The 21,156-nt window shown below is 38.7% G+C and overlaps 1 protein-coding gene across 6 annotated transcripts in view; it reads right to left on the bottom strand.

Annotated features, from left to right (window-relative positions):
• Positions 1–21,156, bottom strand: part of Xrcc4 (X-ray repair cross complementing 4) — a 259,434-nt gene that overhangs the window by 104,420 nt on the left and 133,858 nt on the right. For all 6 annotated transcript variants that reach the window (XM_013143659.3, XM_013143660.3, XM_063245297.1 and 3 more), the window contains one exon: positions 18,665–18,812. In XM_013143659.3, coding sequence (XP_012999113.1) covers positions 18,665–18,812 — 148 coding nt within the window. The remainder of the gene's footprint in view (positions 1–18,664; positions 18,813–21,156) is intronic.

The raw sequence follows: 21,156 nt of genomic DNA, 5'->3' as shown, positions 1-21,156 counted from the left end.
CTTTGTCATTCACATGTCAGTTTATAGATCACCATAGAGAGCTCTCAGGGTTCAGGCTTCTGTGACTCTCAGGACTCTCACACAGACTGATTCCTTTCTTCCCCTGACTAGGATATGCTCCATCCCACATGTAAGTAAGGAAATCCTTTGTCTCTTGTTTAGTACTCTCTCTGTACTATTATACCACTTCTTGACACTGTAAAGGTGAATGATAAACACATTAAAATGTGTGCATTATATTTGTTTCTGGGTCTGTATCTGCACCTGTGTACTTACATTTGGAGCTTGGGACTGAACTCGGGGCCTTACACATACATGGTAACCACATTTCTAGTCCCGGCATTTCTTTAACAAATGACTGAATCACCCAATTAGTTTCATGAAAATCACCTAGAGCACCTAACATAGGATAGTGGGTTAAGATTTTAATTACAATGTGAACACATTGAAATGTTGGAGGGAAGGAGTAGGAATCAGGAGAGATAGCGCGTACAAAGTTACAGTCTTTTGCCTTCAGAAGCTCGCCGTAGGCTATGAATTAGAGCAGTGATGGTGAACCTTTTCGAGTTTTTAATGACAACAGCCCACTGCGGTGTGCAGTGTGCGGTGTGCCGTGTGTGCCATAGGTTTGCCTCCACTGGATGAGAATTTAAGAAGTGAAAATGGAAGACAAAAGCATGCAGGTTGCAGTCATTCATCTGGGTGAAAGAAGATATTTGGCCCTGAGTTTGTGGCAGTGGAAAAAACTGCAAGGAAGTGGTAAACCAGTGGTAAAATCCCAGGTGACACTTTAGTATCAGGAAGTTCGAGATTGACAAGTGGGCTGAATGTAGGACAAGTTAAAACTGACTCAAACTTCAGGCTGTCCTTGCTATGCAGACAGTAAGACCATTTGAGGAAGACTCAGACAGACGGCAGCTACTTCATCTTACCTTTTTAAACACATAATTATTGAGGACTTACTAGCACCCATGCATCCACCTTTCTTTTGTTTTTGTCAATTTACATCGAATTCTAGAAGTAAATTTCTAGACTCTATTAAATATGGTATTTCTACATGTATCTATCTTTGGTAATACCTTCTCCTTTGTTCACTGTGCTGTCCTCTAATGTTTCTTTTTACAGGACACTCCAAATGCACCTGGAACCAAGTGACAGCGGAGCCTTGTTGGCACACGGAATTGTAACTATTTTTCAGTCCATTTCTACAACTCTGAGCTACCCTCCTAGAGGTGAAGTACCTGGCTACCCCACTTGGAGCTGTGCATCCATTACACCATGCGTGGCACTGCTGTATTAAGGATGAAATGAAAGAAGCCAATAATCACAGTAGCTTATATGGAACAGTCTAGACCGAATGATCATCAAATTACTCCATAAGAGTTCAGAGTTCCAGTCGCTGTACTTGCCCACATCACAGATGAGAACAGATAAAAAGTGTCCTCTTCAACAGTTTCCATGTTTTGTATGGTATCATTTATTTGCTTACTCAGAAATAAACCTAATAAGTGGAAAATTATTGTTTTCATGATTTGCTTTAAATTGGGGTATACAAGACAATTTGCTCTTATGCCAACATCTTATATTACTTCACTATTTTGTCATTCATTTATAAATTTAGTTCATACCTCATCCTCAAATATCTGGAAGTTTCTGAAAAGTCATATATCCTAGAGGAAACACTTTTTAAAAAATCAACAGGATAACCTTAATAGACTTTGACAGTGAAAAAGTTGACTTTCTCTGTAATCCCTTAAACAGACTATTATATATCCCCAAGCAAGAGAAACTCCGTGATTTGAGATTACAATGAAAATACAGGTACAGAAACCATAGTTCCCTGTGCTAGGAAGAAACCCTACATGAAAGAGTTTCCAGAACCCATCCTGCTCCTTCCAAGTGATAAATTTTCCCAAAGCATGATTTGAGGATTGCACACCGATTAATGTACTTACTTAAAAGCAAAATTAATTGTAAACACAAAATATATACAATGAAGTAAAATAATATCACATTAATGCATTACGTACTATATATTCGAGTAATAAATACATCAACACGGAAAAGGAAACTTTTCTAGTCTGGAGAAGTGAATTACCAGGGACATCAAAGTTTGTTTAGCCAAACTTCGGGCTAAGCCGAGTTTTAAAGTTAGGACAGAAGACTTCTTTGGGAAACAGCATGCCTGCCCCACAGCCGTCAGTAACTAATGCATTTCCTGGGTTCCATGGTAACGTGAAGTGTTTCTCAATCCGTCTTTTCCTTTACAAGCACACTAGCATGACAATCACGGTGCTTCAGAGACACTTCCCGGACTGCTGCACTATCTCCCTGTCTTCAGTACTTAGCAGAAAACTTCCTATCCATCCAATACAAGGTTTTGAGGAAAATTCTCCAGAAGCTCTGTTCACGATGCCGTTCTTTGCTTCGAGACCTTTTAAAGGCTCCTTATTTCACTTTATAAAGATGCCTAGATAAAAGTCTAGCATTTAAGTCTCTTTGGGACGTACCTCTGCCTACCTCGCCAGCGTTACTCCTATTCCTGTGTGCAGTGAGGTATGGACACTGGTCCACTGGTCCTCTCCCAGACTTTCTCCATGTATCTATGGTTCTCTCCTTCAAGGCAGGGCATATCCCAAGTTTCTCTGAGGGATTCAAAATATATGAGGGCTGCAGGCAAGACAGACATTTGCTTCTCTGCACCAGACAGTCCAAGGGGCTGAGCCGTCCATGGAAGACACGCTGCCTGCCACCGTCCGCGACTCCTATCTCGGTCTTCCTCAAGGGTGCCTCCCCTGAAGGTGGAAGATGCACTGAAAGTGAGAAAGAGACGTGGAGACGCCTGCTCAGTCAGGGGGGCACCTCTCACTTCCTCCCACGTGTCACATGGCCGTCCCTTGGGGTCTGCGAGGCCTGCTGACCTTGCAGTTGCAGCAGGCAGTGAACTGGGCATTATTAAAGGAAATTCCGGGAGCCTGCAGACTGGGTCCAGCTATCATCTCTGCATTGCCTTGCTTTGGTTTCTGCCTCTAGGAACATGTTGATCTTCCAAACCAAACTCAGAAAAAACCTCCTCCTGGCCAGGCTTCTCTGGAATATTTATCTTATTCCATAGTCCTCCAGCTGCTCCTCTAACACTGCATAGATTTGGCCTCCACTGTGAAATCCGGTACACTTTAGACACATTACGGGGAGTGCTTACAGATAAGAGTCAGAAAATAAAACATGCCCCCACAAAATACACCACTGACTGATCAGCCTTCCTCCTTTTTCACGCAGAAAGAATGTTCAAGACAGCGCCCCGTCCAGCTGTGACTCTGTATCACTAGAGTGGGGTACGCAGGAGTCAGTGCTGGCAACAATAAAACCGCTTCACCTACTACCCTGATAATCTTCACTATTACAGGGAGCATTTTAAAGGGAATACATACAAATTTGATTTACAAAAATTAAAGTTTTAAAGGAATGGTTTACAATCAAGAGTACTGTAAAACATTTTCAACTAACAAATCATGTCCTAAAATTTGCCTTTCAATGTTGAAACAGAAACATAAAAATATTTTCTAAACAATATTTAAATAAAGTATTCATACATTCTTTGTCCTTTAGTAATGGTTTATTAAAAGATAACAAAATCCTTGAAGAATACTAATAGATTGTTATATATTTCCAGGGTTTCTAATGTTTATTGTTTTTATTCTCGTATCTGATTTCTTTTCTCCATTTTTCAACATCTTAGTTACATTGGAGTTCATATCTTTTTTATTTTGGCACAACTAGACAATATGAAACCACTTTAGTTCTAGTGTGATAAAATATTTAATGCAAACATTTATTGTACATTTAGTTATATGTTACATTAATAATTTAATTTATAGAATTTAGTACTGCAATGTAAATTATAAACAAGGCATAGCAAATATTTTAAAAGTGCCTGTTTTTCTTTTAACATTGAAATATAAATTATGAACAGGAAGTCATTTCTTTCAACTAATGACCTCTGACTATGTATAATAAATATTTACATATTACTCTACATTGTTTAAAGTGTTTTGAAACAATAACTACTATCAGGTTGAATTTAAGGAAATTTTATGTGTTAATATCTTTCAAATGATAGAAGCATATACATGAGAAACATATGATAAATTCCTTTTACCTGAAACTCTGAAAGATTATAGCAAACTCCTACTAAATTTATTTTTAAACAGAAATCTGAGCCTGTCAGTAATTTGAAATTTAAATACATGTACTGGCCTGGGGGAGTTGTAGCAAGGGTTGTTCCAGGCTGAGTCAGAAACATCGAAATACATTTTTAAATACCTTTATAAGTTCTATTGAAATACAGTATCCAGAGATTGTGTTAAAATAGAACTTAAATGCAATTATGAGACTGAGTCTGCTACAGGTAATAATAGTGCTTCAAAGGGCTATAAAGCTGTGCTTAACAGTGAATATATTTTAAAAGTATTAATGCTTTATTCTTCCCATACACTTAAAAAATACTCAACCAAACTTTAAAATGTAAATCCTGATTTTATCAGCAAACATGTAACAATGCATGTGATCGATTTTTACTTATTTGAGTTGCAAACACAATTAATAAATCATCTTTGAAGTGCCCTGACCATAATCAGTGTATTCTGGCCAGACTCCAAAAGCCATTAATCAAAACATGTGGCCAGGAGAGGCAGGCTTCGGCCTGAGCAGTTAGGTAAACACAGAGGGAAACTAATAACAACCTATCTGGTGCTCAAAGCACCACTGTGTTTACTTTTGCAAAGAACATAAACATTGTGATAAAATTAAAGTTGTATAAAAGGTGAGGTTTGTTTCCAGTGACCAAAGTAAGTTTACTGAACACTCATTTTTATGCTCCTAATTTGACACTAAAGAAATTTAAAGTTCAGATATCAAAAATCTGAGAATTAGATATTGCAATCTGATGATTACAATCTCCTTTTAGATTAAACAAATACAGAATTTCAATTTCCAAATATTTTGTGAGTTGAATTAGAAAAAAACAATGAATTATTCAATGCCAAGAATGAGGGTAAAATATGAAAACAGAAAAAAACAGAATGACCAAATACTACATCTGAAATTGGTACACGCAATCCGACCCCTCCTCTCTAAGCACTAACTTCAATATATGCAGTAAATATCACTCAGATTTATATCTCAAATTGAATAAACTGCTGTTAAAACACAGTCTTCTAATGTATTATTTTCATCTGATTGCTGAATGGAAAGAAAGATTTGCTGAGTTCGCACACAAAAGGGTATGGGAAACCGTCATTTCCATAAGAATTGTAAAGACAGGGCTTACTGTAGTCCTGAAATTTTCATAAACACAATTTCACTCTCAGAAAAAATAATTCTAGGATGCAGCCAAAGTGCTGTGGGAAAACAGTGTTTTAAATTCACAGAGCATCACATTCCTAGCACTTCCCGCTGAGGCTCTCTTCCACCCATGAGGTCCTTCTGACTCCCACATGCATCTAGAATGGGGGCACGGAGGGACTGCACCCAGCCAGTACTCACAGAGCTACCACACACTGCACAAGTGATCATTCACAGTGTGGACCGCAAATGTCCCCCAAAGGCTCCCGCCTTGAAGGCTTTTCCCCCTAACACTGCGAAGCCAGCAGTAATTGGATCATGATGGTGCCAATCTACTGATGAGTTCAGTTGAGTGGGGCACAGTTGGAGGAGATCAGTCACTGAAGGTGCCCTTTTGAAGGACACATCTTGTCCCATTCCTCCCTCGTTCCCTCTTTCCCTCAGTGCCTCTCTGCCAGGCTGCCAGGGGGTGAGCAGCTATGCCCCCCATGCCTGCTCCATCTTGATGTCTGCCTCATCACGGACTGCAGTGACCGAAGCAGCCAACTACAGCCTAAATCCGTGAGCCATGATAAATCCCCGAAAAGCTCACAGTCTGCCTCATCAGAACTCACCGGAACTCAGCTGCTGTTCACAAAGATATACACAAATAGAGACCGGATGCAGAGCTGAAGTGAAAACCAAAAGAATTATCAGGATGCGATTCGAATGCTTAACGTAGTACCTGGAACACTGTGATCAAATCATTATTAGTTTTCTTGTTAGCTTTGAAGAAGCATAGTGGTAGCTTAAAGAAAACAGTATTGTTCTTAGAATAAGATGATCATAGAAGCAGCAAGAAAAGTCATTTATCCTTAGGGAAGTTATTTGGCATCTCCAGGTCTGAGCTCCCTGCTCCGTGAAACCGGACAGGCAAGTGACATGACATTTGTAAAGGGAGAGCACAATGTTTAGGGCACAGGAAGTATTAACAGATGTTAAGTGTTACCGTTATTTAGAAAGAGACACAAATGCCCACTAACTACATAAATACAAAACCTCATGTGTGAAATTAAAAGGAAACTGACAAGTAAGGAAAATGAAAATTTAATATTGAAGATAGAAGAAGCTTTTTTCAAGCAACACAATTCAAGGACCTCTGGACCTCTCCTGCAAACCAGAGCAAGTCAGAAATAGGTAATAAAAGATGAAATCTGAAAAAAAAAAATCAAGCACTATCAGAAAGCCAGGAGTCTTCTTTAATGGTTAAATACAAAAATTTAAACAAGGGAATATTATTCATGATATTAAAGGAGTATGTCTATTAAAGTGGAAAATGTTTACAATACATGTCTAAGAGGCGCATAGAGGGTTGTACCATACATGACATGAGCTTATCTTCATAAATCAAGTGCAGAAGAGGAAAGGGCCGCAGAAGTTCAGGATGCCCGCCGGAGGACAATGGTCTCTCGGGGTGGGTGGGATCACGAGCTTCCCATTGGATTATTCTCTTGTTTCTATGTGTTCTGATTTTTCTGGAATCAGAATTTACTACTTTTATAATTAGGAAAATAAATTGAATTTCATTTTATTAAAAGTAAATGGATTAACAAACCTTTCTCCATATTAAATTTTAATTTTTATAATTTATAATGGTGATAGTAGCAATATAAAGGAGAACTGAATCTGCAGGCAAACTGACAGCTTTCTTCAATATGGCATTAAAAGAAAAATCTTTATAATACTGACTATTTTACTTTAAATTCTATTGGACTTGACTGCAACAGGCTTGCAGAAGAAGCGAGCTCTTTAAAGTTCTAAAGCACTTTGGTTTGGAAGCCAGAGGAGCCTGATACTTGTGGTAAACACAAAAGGGCATGCATTGCGCAGTTCCTTTGTGGACGGTCTAGGATTTTGTAGCACTGAAAGTCAAAGGACTGAGTTCCTCTAGGCCCAGGAAGACAACACCTTATACACAAGGTAGCAGTCCTGGACCACAGCCCATGGAGGTGGAGGACCCTGGGAGGGGCTTAGAGAGGATCACTGCATCTCTTCCTGCTGCTTGGATCCCAAGGACTGCACTCAGAGGATGGAACCTTCCAGATTACATCACATGGCTACCATCCTCTCTTCACCTGGAATACTACATGATTACTTCTAGGTTGATTAAAACTCTTATGCCACTAAATTCTGTTGCTATAGCTCAAAGAATTAAATTTGAAAAGTTTTAATAACATTTTTAAGATAACTTTAAAAAAGTGTTGGGACTCTGCCCTCAAAAGACATTTACCACACAGGAGATGAACTCACGCCCCTGGCCCACTGTGTGAACTGCATGAAAGCTGCATAATTTGATTTGCAAATTTGCAGGAAAAAAGACTGTATATAAAAGTATCCAGAGACAACACAAGCATTTATTTGTACTTTGTGGTAACTACTTAGTGGTTTTATGCTACAGATGAGATGCTATTGAACTGCTACTTTAGGGCTTTTTCCAATGTGTTCTGATCACTGGGATTTAGAAGACAAGCCTGCTGCTACTCTTGGGAGGATTGTCTGTGAGTAAGCAGAAAATGTTACTAGAAGGATGGTGGGAGGGAGATCAAGAAACGCCCAAAGGAACATAATTCATCTTAATGCCTAACATTCCATAGTTAGGGTCAAAATTTTTCCGTATGATGAAAATCATTGATATTCAAAAACTGGAGTCCATACACTGGAGAACACTGCTACCAAATCTGTCCATCTGTCTGTCTATCTAGTTGGCTGAGGCAGATTGCAAGAATATTATGCTTAAGAATAGTTGAAAAATTAAAATCAATTGAATTATGGGGCTTCTTACCACCTTTAATATGCCAGTTTCCATCTCTTTGTGGGTAAGAACACAAAGGACTATGGGAGCCACGGTGCAGAGCAATTAGGAAACACTGAACACCCTCTAGAGTATCCACAGAAAGAGGACTGTGCGTGCCATGCACAGGAATGTGCTCTGAACTCTCAGTCACCTAATGTGAATAAATGTCTCCACTTTCTTCCTACAACCTGCCCACCCCCATGGCTAGAGGCAGGGTGCTCCCAGGAATCTATTCAGTTCTTCCCCTGTCTGGAGGAGCTCCTTGCCAGCTCTGATGATGGCCACACATGGGATATTTCTCCCTTTTACTTCCCAGCTCAGGCTCCAGAGTGATCCTGGCTTGGCTGAATCATCTGGTCTCTTCATAGCCACCTGTGTAGGCCCGAAGTCCTGATTACGAGAAAAAAGTGCTCATTTATGAATCTCGGTGAGGAGTAAACTAAGCCTTTGATCATAGGGTCATTCCTGCCCCTTTAAAAACCAACTTGTCTTTGAGAAAGAGAACCTACAGAAATAAGAGACCAAACACTTAGAAAAAGGAAGAGCAGAGTATACAGGGCTGAAAAATAGGCTGAAAGAGTTACAAGCACGGAGGATTAAGACACCACTTACAGCACGTAACAGGAGCATTTTGTTATCAGGCAGGTAAGAGGATTGATTCTCTTCCCCACCTGATAATTTCGATCTGACTGGAAAGTTGACTCATTCTAACTGAGTGGAAAATGAATGGATTCATCAATTTCTTTGAAATAATCCAGCAAATACTGACCACAAGTAAATTCAAGAACACATCAACAGAATTACTTACTGATACAGAGTTGGACCTATTTGTATTAGCTTCTGTAAGATATTAGTAGAAATAATAAAAGATCTTAAATTTAAAAGATGTAAATGAAAAAATCTTCCTTGGCTATATACTATGTGATAAAACATGACATCACTCACCTTTTAAGCTAGGTGCCAAACAAAGCCCAACAATAACCCTATTTTATTTAGATACATATTGAGACATTTTTATTTTCTGTACATGATATATTTTTAGAGTAAATAATTTTACAATGGTCTTCTTTGTAGCCACCCATTTCACCTGATATTGCCAAAGTATAAAAATATAAAAGAAATATTGCAATTTCTATAGTCTTTGCCACTTGTTCATTTTGTTTAATATTCAGAAGAATTAAGAGGACATCCTGAGCACCTCTCCAAGTGCTAGTCTGAAGCAAGATGGTAAACAGAACACAGAGCATATGGTCGCACTGAATTCTAACTCAGCACCAACACCACTTGACAGAACAGGGTGACTGCTCCTTACGTACAGTCATATTGAGTGGATTAGTCTCACCAAACTTTTTAAATGAATATTTATCAATGTATACCAGAATCAGAGTCTTCCCACTTCCTAAAAGTGGGAAATCATCAACAATCTAAACATATTTCTGGAAAAAAGAAAGAAAGAAAGAAAGAAAGAAAGAAAGCATTTATATCAGAAAAAGCCTACGTGGCAGTACGATTCCGCACCTCTGGATCTCTACCATTTGACTGTTTAAGCTATCGTCCCTGTGGGCGCCCTACATAAACTACCACCTGTCTTCAATTTGCTGTTTTCCTGTGTTTCAGAAGAATGAAAGTTATATTATTGGGAACCCACAATTGTACAACATTGAGTGGTTTCAAAATAGAGTTTAAAAGAAAAACCAAGGGGAAAAAAAACCCAAAATACAATAACTCACTTTAGATACTAATTTTAAATCAATAGTTCTAAGAAGTACAACAAAGGCCAAACTATTAGTTTTCAATTTTATCTGATTATTTGATAAATTTGAACAAGCATCAACAAGCAGCACTGAAGGGTGAGAAAAGAGGAGAAAAGTTCCCTGCAAAGTGAAAAGCAGGAGCAGGGTCTCCTCCAGGAGGAAGGGCCATCCAGGTGCAGGCCCCAGGGCACCTCAAGCCCTCTCCTCCCTCTCCCTCTGCGCTCCGCACACCCCCACCTCCCAGGTGGGCACCGCCTATGCCACTGTTTTACTCCTCTCTATTCTTCAGCGGGGAGACCAAGTGACAATTCCAGTCATGTCTTCTGTGGTAGGGTTCCACTAAATCCTCACTTTCCGCCAAAGTTTGCTGTGACCTATCTATGGATGACCTCAGCAGCTGTCTCCATTCACGTGGATGGACTTCCTGAGGCTGGATGAGGGGTGCTTTGCTCTGAAGGGTGAGCAGGGGCCCAGTTGGGCTCCCCATCCCCAACCAAGAACAGCACATCCAAGCACTGTGGCCAGCACAGCTCCTGGGCCACCTACCAGGGAGCACGGATGTTCCCGCGGCCCTTGGAGGAGCAGAGCAGAAACAGCAGTATTAGAAGGGACTGCCAGAGACGTCGGAGGTCCCACACAGCACCACAATGGAAGAGAAGGAAGTAAGTCAGGGTTCCTGGACGACACACAAGGGGTCAAAAGCTATGGTGATCTGAACCACGAAATGAAAAGGTTCCTCACTGCTGAGGAGTAAACAAAACTGTATATTACATTCACTTTTAGTGAATTCACTTTTTTATTTGAATGTGGCCAAAAAAGAGGAGGAACACGAATATGGTAGGGTATCACACACGTGGTCTGCAGTATTTAGAATTTTGGAAGCTCTAGGCGATGGTCCTTTAAGAGTCACATCTATTCAGTGTCCTTTGAATGTATTCTGAAGCAGTTAATCAACTTTAACAAGTTTTATAGAGGCAGGCAATACCATCTTCAGCACAGTAAATTAAAGGGGCACCACACAGCTCAGGAGTTTCCTGAAATGAAGTGACTGGTAAATGCTGAGCTCACTGTTTACTTTTGTATGATACTGAAATAATTACTGGTGATTAAGCTGGTTTTATGGGCGTGTTTTGCTAGGTCGAAAGACATCACCAATGTAAAGGAGGGTATCTTATTCTCTTTTATGAACAACTGAATATCTATTTAAAATTACTGCCTACCTGTGTGACCTTAGGTAAGTTATTTAACCTCTATGCACAATATAGTTTTTAACATCATAAAACATTACTATCCCATAAAACAAGTAGCCTCCACTTGACACATTATCATTTAGAAATTTAGAAAATTACATCTGTGTTGGGTTACAAATTATTGTTACTACATCAAAGGTAGAATTTTTTGGAACTTGTAAAAGTGCACTAGAATACTTAAAGTATTCTATTACAAATGCACTTTAGCCTCCTCATTTTTTGTTGCTATTTTCTTCTATGGTTGAAGAATAATTACTTTCTTTATAAGGATGAAATTTTGTTTTATAGGTCAGACTATCAAATGACAGAACTCAAAATCTGTTGAGAAATTACCCATATGATAATTTTCTAATTTATTTACAGAACATAAATCATGCACTAGATTTTTCACTAATCATGTTGCTATTCACCATTAAATTGTGTTTCAAAGCACAGACATTCTGAAAGGTCACTGCTTTTTACCTGAACTTTACATTAGTTTGGAGCAAAAACATATATTTGTTGTTATTATTACCAAGGAAGCATGCAGAAAAGAGCTAAGAATATGTCAGAATGGAGAGACAGGACAGACATGAGGCATCATTATACAACAACATTCTTTGCTTATATTTAATTCCTGTAATTTTAGACATAATTAGGCAGAGGGATAGAATTCGTTTCTCCATCTTTCATATAATACAAACATACCTCAACAGTATTTTTTAAATTTTGGTTTAATATTTTCATACTAGCTTTGAAATACATTTTCCTGTGAAAACAAGTTTGTATGTTGCATGATTCAGCACTTGTACTGAAGTGAATGACCCTAAATTCAGTCATGCTTACGAAAGCACAGTGAAAACTCTGGGATAAAATTCCAGTAACTCTGGCTTACACCCTCACAGATGCTAATGGCCCTCACCAAGCTATTGCAATTACACAATTACAAACATGTGCCTCTACCTTTCCCCAGATTACAGGCCATCTTCAGGAAAAGGACCAGGCACAGACTTGGGAATAGAACATTTGCCATGTTGCTCTGGGAAAATCACTGTATCTTTCTGAACCCTGGTTGCTTCATATCTGGAATAAGGGTGAATTTACCTCACTTTGTAAGGTTTATGCAACATTTACATAAGATGATAGAGCATTTATTACAATTCTGACTTGGTTTTGTATCTTTCTCTCTACTATACCATGTTGTAACCAAAGACACAGTATCATAATAAGCATTCAACTAAATTTAAAAGTTAAAATTGGACTAGGGACTCCATTCAGGGGTAGAACACTTGCCTGGCATGAACAGAGGCCTCAGTTTGAGCCCCAGCATTAAAATAAATGAATACATTTTAAAATATTATACTTTTGTTTCACATCATAATGTGCAGTTTCTTTACAAATACAAAGTAACCTATGATAAGGTATTTTGAAAATACTAAAATTTTACATAACAAAAACCTGTAAGTACATTCATTTGAATGACGAATAATTTTCTCACGTTCATTTTGCATTTTTAATTGCATGATGAATTTTAATTGATAATGGCTAATAAATATGTACCTAATTTACTTCTTTTATGTAAGTCATTTATTTCACATTCATATTTTTAAAATGGTGCACAGGAAAAGGCATAACAACTCTAAAGATTATCTAGTTCAAGCCTTTCATTTGTAGGTGAGAAAAATAAGGCCAGGAAAAAAACCCAATGACTTGCTTAGAGCTTTGTACCAAAAAAATTAAATAAATAAACAAGACACATGTGATCAGTGTCTTGATCAACCAACCTCATGTTGGTTGTTTTTACCCTTGAGATGCGAAACTAGAGAAACTAGAGAGAGGCAACTAGAGAGATGATGTTTTGGGACCATGTCTGGAGGAACCAGAGGCTCCATCAGGTACCAGAGGCAGGGCCTGCGCAGTGGGAGATGAGAGGCTTAGAGGGCTGGGACAATGCCCTTAACTCCTAAGTACAAAGCCAACCACACCTGCATTTGCTTGGGAGGCACAGCTGGAGCACCTTCAGGTGAAAAGGCAATATCATCAATGAGATAAGAGTACGTAGGCAGGCAGGGTGATAGGTCCTGATTTTAATTTTTGTTATTATTTGAGGATGTCTTATATTTGTAGAATTAAAGGTGTTTGTGATTAGAAACTTCTAATATTTTTCCAGAATATAAATGGAAAAGTAGAACTAGTATTTTACTAGTAGAACTAGTATTTTAAATTTTCAAGAAACATAAAATTTCAGTCCACTCTATTCAAAGTGGAACTAATACTGAAGTATAAGAAATAAAGTATAAAATATACAAGCATTTTGCCTCACTTTGGCAAAAGAAGTGGAATTGTAAAACAGGCTATCAACCACTCAGCAACTGACTGATAAATGCTAAACTTTCTTTACTATTCAAAAGTCTCAGTGACAACTAATACATGTTTCTCATTTCTCTTGAGAGTCTTGCCTAACATTACTTCAATGATACAATTAATGAGTAATTTATAAAGCTCATGTGGCTTAACTTTCAAGGTAAGAGTACATAAGATAAGCCCTGAGATAATCATTTAAAAATGGGAGAAGGGGAGAACATGGCAGATAGATAGCAGCAGCTATGGAGGCTCTCTGAGATATCCCACTTAGAATCCAGGAATGGGGCAGTGTGAGGAGTCCTAAGCAAGCGGAGATATACCCTGCCAACCCAGGAACAAGCTAAGCTAAAAGAAACCAACTGGAAACGCAATCTCGGTGCTATAACAGGAACAGATAAAATCTCAGCGCAGAAGCTGGAAACTGCGCCATTGGAAGCCGCGATTTGAATTTCCTGCAGCAGCTGCTGTGTCCAAATCAGCACAGCAGGGAGAGAGAGAAATGTGAAAACTCTGAGAGTGGGAATCGGCGAAAGGAGTTGAGAACAGGGAGCCCTGCATCGACCTGTGGTGAGTGAGTGGATTGGGGACCCTTCCATAGAGTAGGAGGCTTCAGCAAAATACACACTGGGACCAGGCAGACTAGCCGGAACAGGATGCTGCAGTGACTTTAGTCACATATTCCCCTCTCAAGCGGGATTGGTGGGAAGTGCCTGGCCTGGGTGACACCGCTGACTGAGACACAATAGGCTAGCCCAATCCAGGACCCAGCGCCTGGCGGTGTACCCTAGCACTGAAGCCTTCAGTAGTTTGACCTACAGGGGTGGGCCCAGCAAAGGCTGCCCAGATCTGTGTCTCCTTAGTACACTGCAGTGGGCAGGAACACCTAGCCAGCGCAATTCAAACAAACTGTAACAGACAAAGAGAAAAAAAACTGGGCTTCCTATATTCGCTTGTATGGAAGGAACAAAAAGTATGGGAAGAGGAAGCAACAAGAAAGGGACCTCAGTCCCCAATCCTGAGAACACTGATCCAGGAAAGGTGAATGCAAAGGAGAATGACGAAAGAAAACATGCAGTATCAGACACAGCACCAATAGACATAAAGCAGTATCTCTGGAGCCTCATAGACGAGTTCAAAAGGAAAGTATTTAACAAAATAAAGCAAGATATGAGTAGAACAGTTAGAGAAATGCTAAGCACCGCCCAAGAAAAAACAGATGGTGGAATGGAAGAACAGAAAAAGAGGGGAGAATGGTTTGATGGAGAAAATAGAGAAAACATAGAATACGTGAAGCAGGTTCAAAGAGATTACCAGGAAACTAAAAACTCTATTGAAAGCTGGCATAACATCTTGAAAGAACCTAAGGATAGGTTATCTGAACTGGAGGGCAGATTTGTAATGTGGGAGCATGAAATGAAAGACTTCTTAAAAATAACAAGAAAACAAACAGCAATAATACAAAGGCTAGAAGATGATAAGAGGATCTATAACTTAAGAATTAAGAACATAAAAGAAGAAGTAGGGACACAAGCAAATGGCCTACAAAAGCTTTTCAAAGAAATAATCCAAGAGAATTTCCCTAATTTAGCAAAAGGTAAAGATACTCAGATGTATGAGGCATACAGGACCCCAGCCACCTACAACCCAAATAGAACTACAGCCAGGCATATAATAATCAAAATTCCAGAAATCCAATATAAGAACAGAATATTAAAAGCCATCAGAGATAAGAAACAGATCACTTACAAAGAAACACCCATCAGAATTACAGCAAATTTCTCAGCACAAACCATCAAATCACAAAGAGCATGGGGGGAAATAATCAAGCTTTGAAAGATAATAACCTCCAGCCAAGATTGATATATCCTGCAAAACTGTCCCTAGAAATTGATGGAAAAACAAGGGGCTTCCAGGATAAAGAGGAACTAAGGGGAATTTGCAACCACCAATTCAAATCTACAGAGAATTTTGCAGGATATTCTAAAAAAGGAAAATACCAAGATTCTAGAAACAGTGGCAGAGAGGCCACAATGAATGGAGCAGAAAGCGAAATGAAGAAGACAAACTGACAACAAACGACAGAAAAAGATCTCAATAGAAATGAGGCAGAGAAGATTGGATGATAGGAACAGCTATTTTGGAAAAAACAAGACATCATAATAGCTAGTGCTGATTTAGTATCATCTTGTTTTGAAGGCCCATCAAGCTTTTATTCTTCTGTCTCCATGGGTCTTAACAGGTTGTATCTTATTGGATTTCATTATATGTGATAATATAAGCAAAAACTTTTATAGACAAGGAGATTATACAGAAACCATTGTTCATTTTCTGCTAATTGGTTCTAAATACCCTGTAATAATGTCATTCTCTTGAATGGTTTTATAGTGTTTTGATATGTTTGGTGCTATAGTATACGAAGTTACACTCAAAGATTTCAAAGAAAGAGACACTATGGTAACTACTTTTATGTCAGGATATCTTTTGGTGAAACACTATTTTGCTTAAATAGTTATGCTTTGACCTGTGCTGTTTTTTTGTTATGCCCTCTTTTATCTCAATCTCCTTTTTTAAACTATTTACTTTTTTCTTTTTATCTTTTTAATTAAGGGAAAATAAATTTCAAAAAATAGCAGGATACATTATAGTAACCCACTGATTTCTTATTAACTTGATTGGAAACCCTGTATTGCCTTCACCATCTTGTTTTGACTGATTTTCCTCTATTCTGCTTTGCTTGATAGTACCAAGTTCGAAAGTATAGGCAACAACTGTGAAGACAGTAAGATTCATTATGATGCCCATTCTGGTTGACTATTATCTTCTTTTAAAGTCCTGTAATGTCTCCAATGTTTTGGTTTTATTCTTTACTGTTTTGCTCAATTTTATTATAACTGATGATATAGGCAATTCTTTTTAAGATAGCAAGAGGCAGTATGGTAACCATTGTTGATCCCCTTGTATTTTGTTTTTACATTATCTATTATGTCCATCCTTTTGATTTGACTGACTCTGTTCTGTTATGTCACATTTGGTTTTACTCTCTTCAAAAAAAAGTAATAAGAACTGTGAGAGTAATAAAACCCAAAATGTGTAATTGTCATTGTACAAAAGAGAGGAAAAAAAAGTGCTCTAAAGGATATAACTGCATATATATTTAAGTGTATAAGATAGATAACCATATTACTGAGTTTTGTTGGATCATTGAACAAAACTGTTTGCAGTTTCACTGTTTGAAAGTCCACTTTATATGCTTTAATTTTGTAACTTCAACAACTATTTCTAAGATAACAATATGTAATCTATTAACTAGTGATTTCCTATTGTTTATTCTTTCTGAAATTCTGTATAACTTGTACCCTTTTTCTGTTTTTTTTTCTCCTTAAATAAAATTTTAAAAAAATGGGAGAAAAGGAACACAATATTAATGATAAAGATGTCTGTAGAAGCAAACACACTGTCTTCATCAAACAGATTGAAATCTGTATGAAGACCAGATTATATCTGACTTCCACTCCCAAATCAGCTTGGCTCATAACTGAACCTCAAGATGAACACCGTACCAGTGACGAAAGGAAACACAACGATCTCCGAACAGTATTAATCATGGTAATGTTCATTCCTCCCACAATAATCTTTAGAAACAGTGTAGCTCTTTCAATGTTTGTAAATTGGAAATAGTTTTGACTCAGTATGTGAAGGAATCAAACAAGACACTGAGCCCTATGAGCTCCAGATGATGAACTAAACCAGTGAGAGCTTGGTGCCTACCCCATCTCCGTATAGATCCTCAAGCCATGCGCCAGTATGCTACCTACAATGGTCACCATGAAGTACACAGACAGTATTTTACACAGTGTAGATAAGGCAGGTTGACTGTGTTCATAAAACTGTAATGCTAAACAGACAAACACAAACCCACAGCTGCTCTGCTGTGCTTATCTTTGTGTTAGAAACTGTAAAACCTCTCCTTCAGCTTGCAGCTCTCTGAGGCATGAAGCTGGGACCCAGTCTTTGCTCCCCTGAATTCTAAAACGTTTTTCTCCCAGAATCTTTTGTTTTCACAAACTCTTAAGGACTCAAGTGTTTAAAGAGTCTATAGTTTTGTTTATCTGAAGTATGTTTTCCATGTTTGAAATTAAAGCGAAAAATATTTATTTACAATAACACAAATCATTTGTTATTTGATAACTTGAATAACATAGTCTCATGAAATATATTTTTCAAACAAAAAAATTTTGAGAACATTGTTTCAAGCTTTTGTAAATCCATTTGATGGCAGGCTTGATGAAAAACAGTTGGATTCTCATTAGCTTCTGCATTCAATTAGCTGAGACATGTTATTTTCACTGAACGACATTCAGAAAATGCAGCCTCACGCAGGTACAGGATTGAAGAAGGGAATTGCAAAGGATCTTGAGAACCCCGCGTGGTCCTCATCCCACACTCTGAAACCCCTGACTGTGATAACACCATCAGCTTTGTGATCAGTATTCAGTAACTACTTGCTACATTAATGAAAATTTCACTAATTTTGATACAAACACCCATTTTGGATTTAACTGACAATATTATTTGTAAGTGTTCATTGGTTTTACCATTATGAAATGTTAATTATTGTGATTGGCAACTCATTTCAACTAAATTAGAAAGTAGATTGATAGAAGGTAGTCTGAACCAGAGTAAAAAGCCGAAAAATAAAATAAATGCCAAAAGTTAATAGAAATAAATGGATGACTAGAAAGAGACTTTTTACTTAAAAATACATATAATCAAATCAAGGGGCTTATTTGAATGCTATATGGATCTCTTTTAAGCAGTAAATTAGATTAAAACACTTCACTGAACACAAGATGCATTGTAATATTTTCAGTACCACACATGCCATTTCAAATTAATTTGTAAAAACCATAAGAAAAAGTTCGCTTATGCTTTTGGCATTTCTGTATTAAATATTAATAGTAGTTTGCCAGATGCAAGAGAACATATATTGATTCAAACATCTTATAGTTTCCAAAATTACAATTTTTGGTTTCAAGAAAACCCTAAATTCAGAAATAATAATACAACTTTAAACATTCTATTGATTTTTAAAATGGCATCTCACACACTGTCTGGAAAAAAGAAAGAACAACGTGACTCACTTTTTCTTTTCCGGAAGCGGCGTCCCACGAGGAGCCACTTTGGCTTCTGATCCAACATCCTTCGGCATCCGCTGCCTCCTCTTTCTACTTGGCGCAACGTCTGTGACATCAGGGCTTGAGATAAGTGAGTCTTCTTTGTTTAAAGAGGCTAAAACAAGAGAAAGGAAGGCTGTAATCCCAGAAACGTTCGTGTCTGTCTTGCTGCCTTAGCACACACATCATCAGGACCTAGGAAACCATTCTCCCATCTCTGCGCAGCTTTGCACTAACCCAGGTGGGGTGTGCGACACTTTACCAGCAGCATAAACTACTGAGGGGCGATACCAGTCAGGCAGCCAGGGTGATGCTCATCGACATTATCAGTGGATATGGAAACTTCGATGAGAAACTCAGAGGTCATTTCGCAGTTTTAAACCCAGTGTGTGCTCAGGACAGAGCTCGGGATTTCTTCCCCTTGTACCCACTCACTAACACACATTTAGTTAGCGAGTCTAGCGTGGCACGACTTAGCCTGAGAATACAGCAGTACTTCGAAGGGGAACTGTGAAGTATGTCATCATCCGGCGCTTCAACCCTTAGGGTGACTGTCACAGATCCCCCTGAAGAGGCTACAGTGATGCCTAGGAAGTGACTGCCGGGCAGCCCCACAGACATGGGGACCAGTCTCCCCGACAGTAAACGTGGGCTCTGGCTCGAAGACGGACGAGAAGGCAAAGAGCGCAGTGTGAGCTCTGTGACTGCTCACACAGAGGACATACTGATAAAAATAAAAAGACTTTTTAACATTTTTCTATCTTTATAATATCTAGGTGTGGTGGCACACAGCTGGAATCCTGCCCTTAAGAAGCTGAGGCAGAAGGATTGCCATGAGTTCAAGACCAGCCTGGGCTAAATAGTGAATTCAAGGCCAGTCTGAAGTACATAATGAGACCCTGTTTCAAAAAATAAAACATTTTTTAAAAGGCAACTATTCCGTCTTATTCTTTTCTCTCTATCCTACAATGCTAAAAGCCAGGAAAAAGAGGCACTATTCAATGACCGGACCCTAATTCTTAAGTTTGAAATATTTCTCAAATTTCTACCCATCCCGACTCTGCCCTTCAGCTGTAATAATGTGTGTAATAATTCTCACGTTGCTTCTGCTCCTGAGTCTGGATACTGGACTTCTAGTGTGACAGTGGTTGCTTGAACAGTGACTGTGCAGTGGAACTGAACTTTGATCTCCAAACAAGTAAAGCTGTTCCACGTATAAGGAAAGATCACTGAATTGCATTGATAGGAAGTACAGGAACTTCCAAAGTGTCTCCACCGTCTGTGATTTTGCACATGGTCAGCATCCACATGGGTCAGCCTCTACATCCATGGATTCAATCAAACAGGGATATAAAATATGCAAAAAAAAAATTCGTCAGTACTGGATATACAATATTTTTCTTGTCATTCTTCCCAAAACAGTACCCAGCCACCGAAACAGCATTTACATTGTATTAGGTATTATAAATGTCTAGATGTTGGAGGATGTAGGCTCCATTTCATAGTGACCTCAGTATCTAAGAATCTGGGTATCCACGGGAGTCCTGGAAGCAGTCTGCTGTGGACATAGCAATGTCTATTTCTATGTGCGACAATTCAAAGTTTCACTTTCATGCCACACATCTCCTTTTTAAAGAAAAAGCATCCATTTGTATTAGGCTCAGCAGGCTACACTTAATTGGTTTAGAGATGAGGAAGAACTTGAAGAGCCCTGGGAAATGGTAATTAACATTCAGAGTGCTGAGGGTGTGCATGGCCTTGCCAGAGCGGGGTTTGGGAGAGGAGGATGCCAGATAGACAAGGACAGACAGCAGGAGTAAAAGGGAGACAGGAGAAAGGAGTAGGTTCAAGAAACTCAGAACACTCAAAGCCAGGGAAAAGGGTATGGATTTGGTATAGGCCACAGAAGATTTTTCCACTTTCACAACTTTTCAGCTTTTAATACTATCATTAGTTTCTTTGTTACAACAATGTGCCTTTCACAATTTCTGGGAAATTTTTTTTAAATGAAAACAAAAGAAAAGGATAAAAGTATTGCCAGTTAAGCCACCGCAGCTGAAATGCTGCTTGGCACAGCTGTGGGATGCATTTCAAGTTGTCATTAGGTTCACTGGATCCAGAAAATGGGAGTCTTTACACAAGCCCTGCTATTGTGAAGGGTGGCTCCAGGGAAAGCCACACTGTTTAACAGGAGAGCTGCAGGACATTGGCAGAGGAGCTCGGACAAGGGGAGAGAGCTGCTCTCCTGGGTGTGTGCGGTGTCAAAATGAAATGACACCGGTGTCTAAGCTGCCAAGAATGGGAGGGTTAGCAGTTAACTACCTGGTAAACTTCCGTCCTTGGCCAACAGCCTCTTAAATCCAGTATTTTTAAAAATCCTCTTTGCAAGTTTGTAATTTGTTTTGTCAGGCTCTCATTACATCACATTTGTGGGGTTTTTTCTTCTTTGATGCACATCT

Source organism: Cavia porcellus, unplaced genomic scaffold (assembly GCF_034190915.1).
Source record: "Cavia porcellus strain 051 isolate PalLab524CR breed Dunkin Hartley unplaced genomic scaffold, mCavPor4.1 scaffold_2, whole genome shotgun sequence".
Lineage (NCBI taxonomy): Eukaryota > Metazoa > Chordata > Mammalia > Rodentia > Caviidae > Cavia > Cavia porcellus.
Note: the sequence above shows the minus strand (reverse complement) of the source record. Positions and strands in the feature narration are given on the sequence as shown.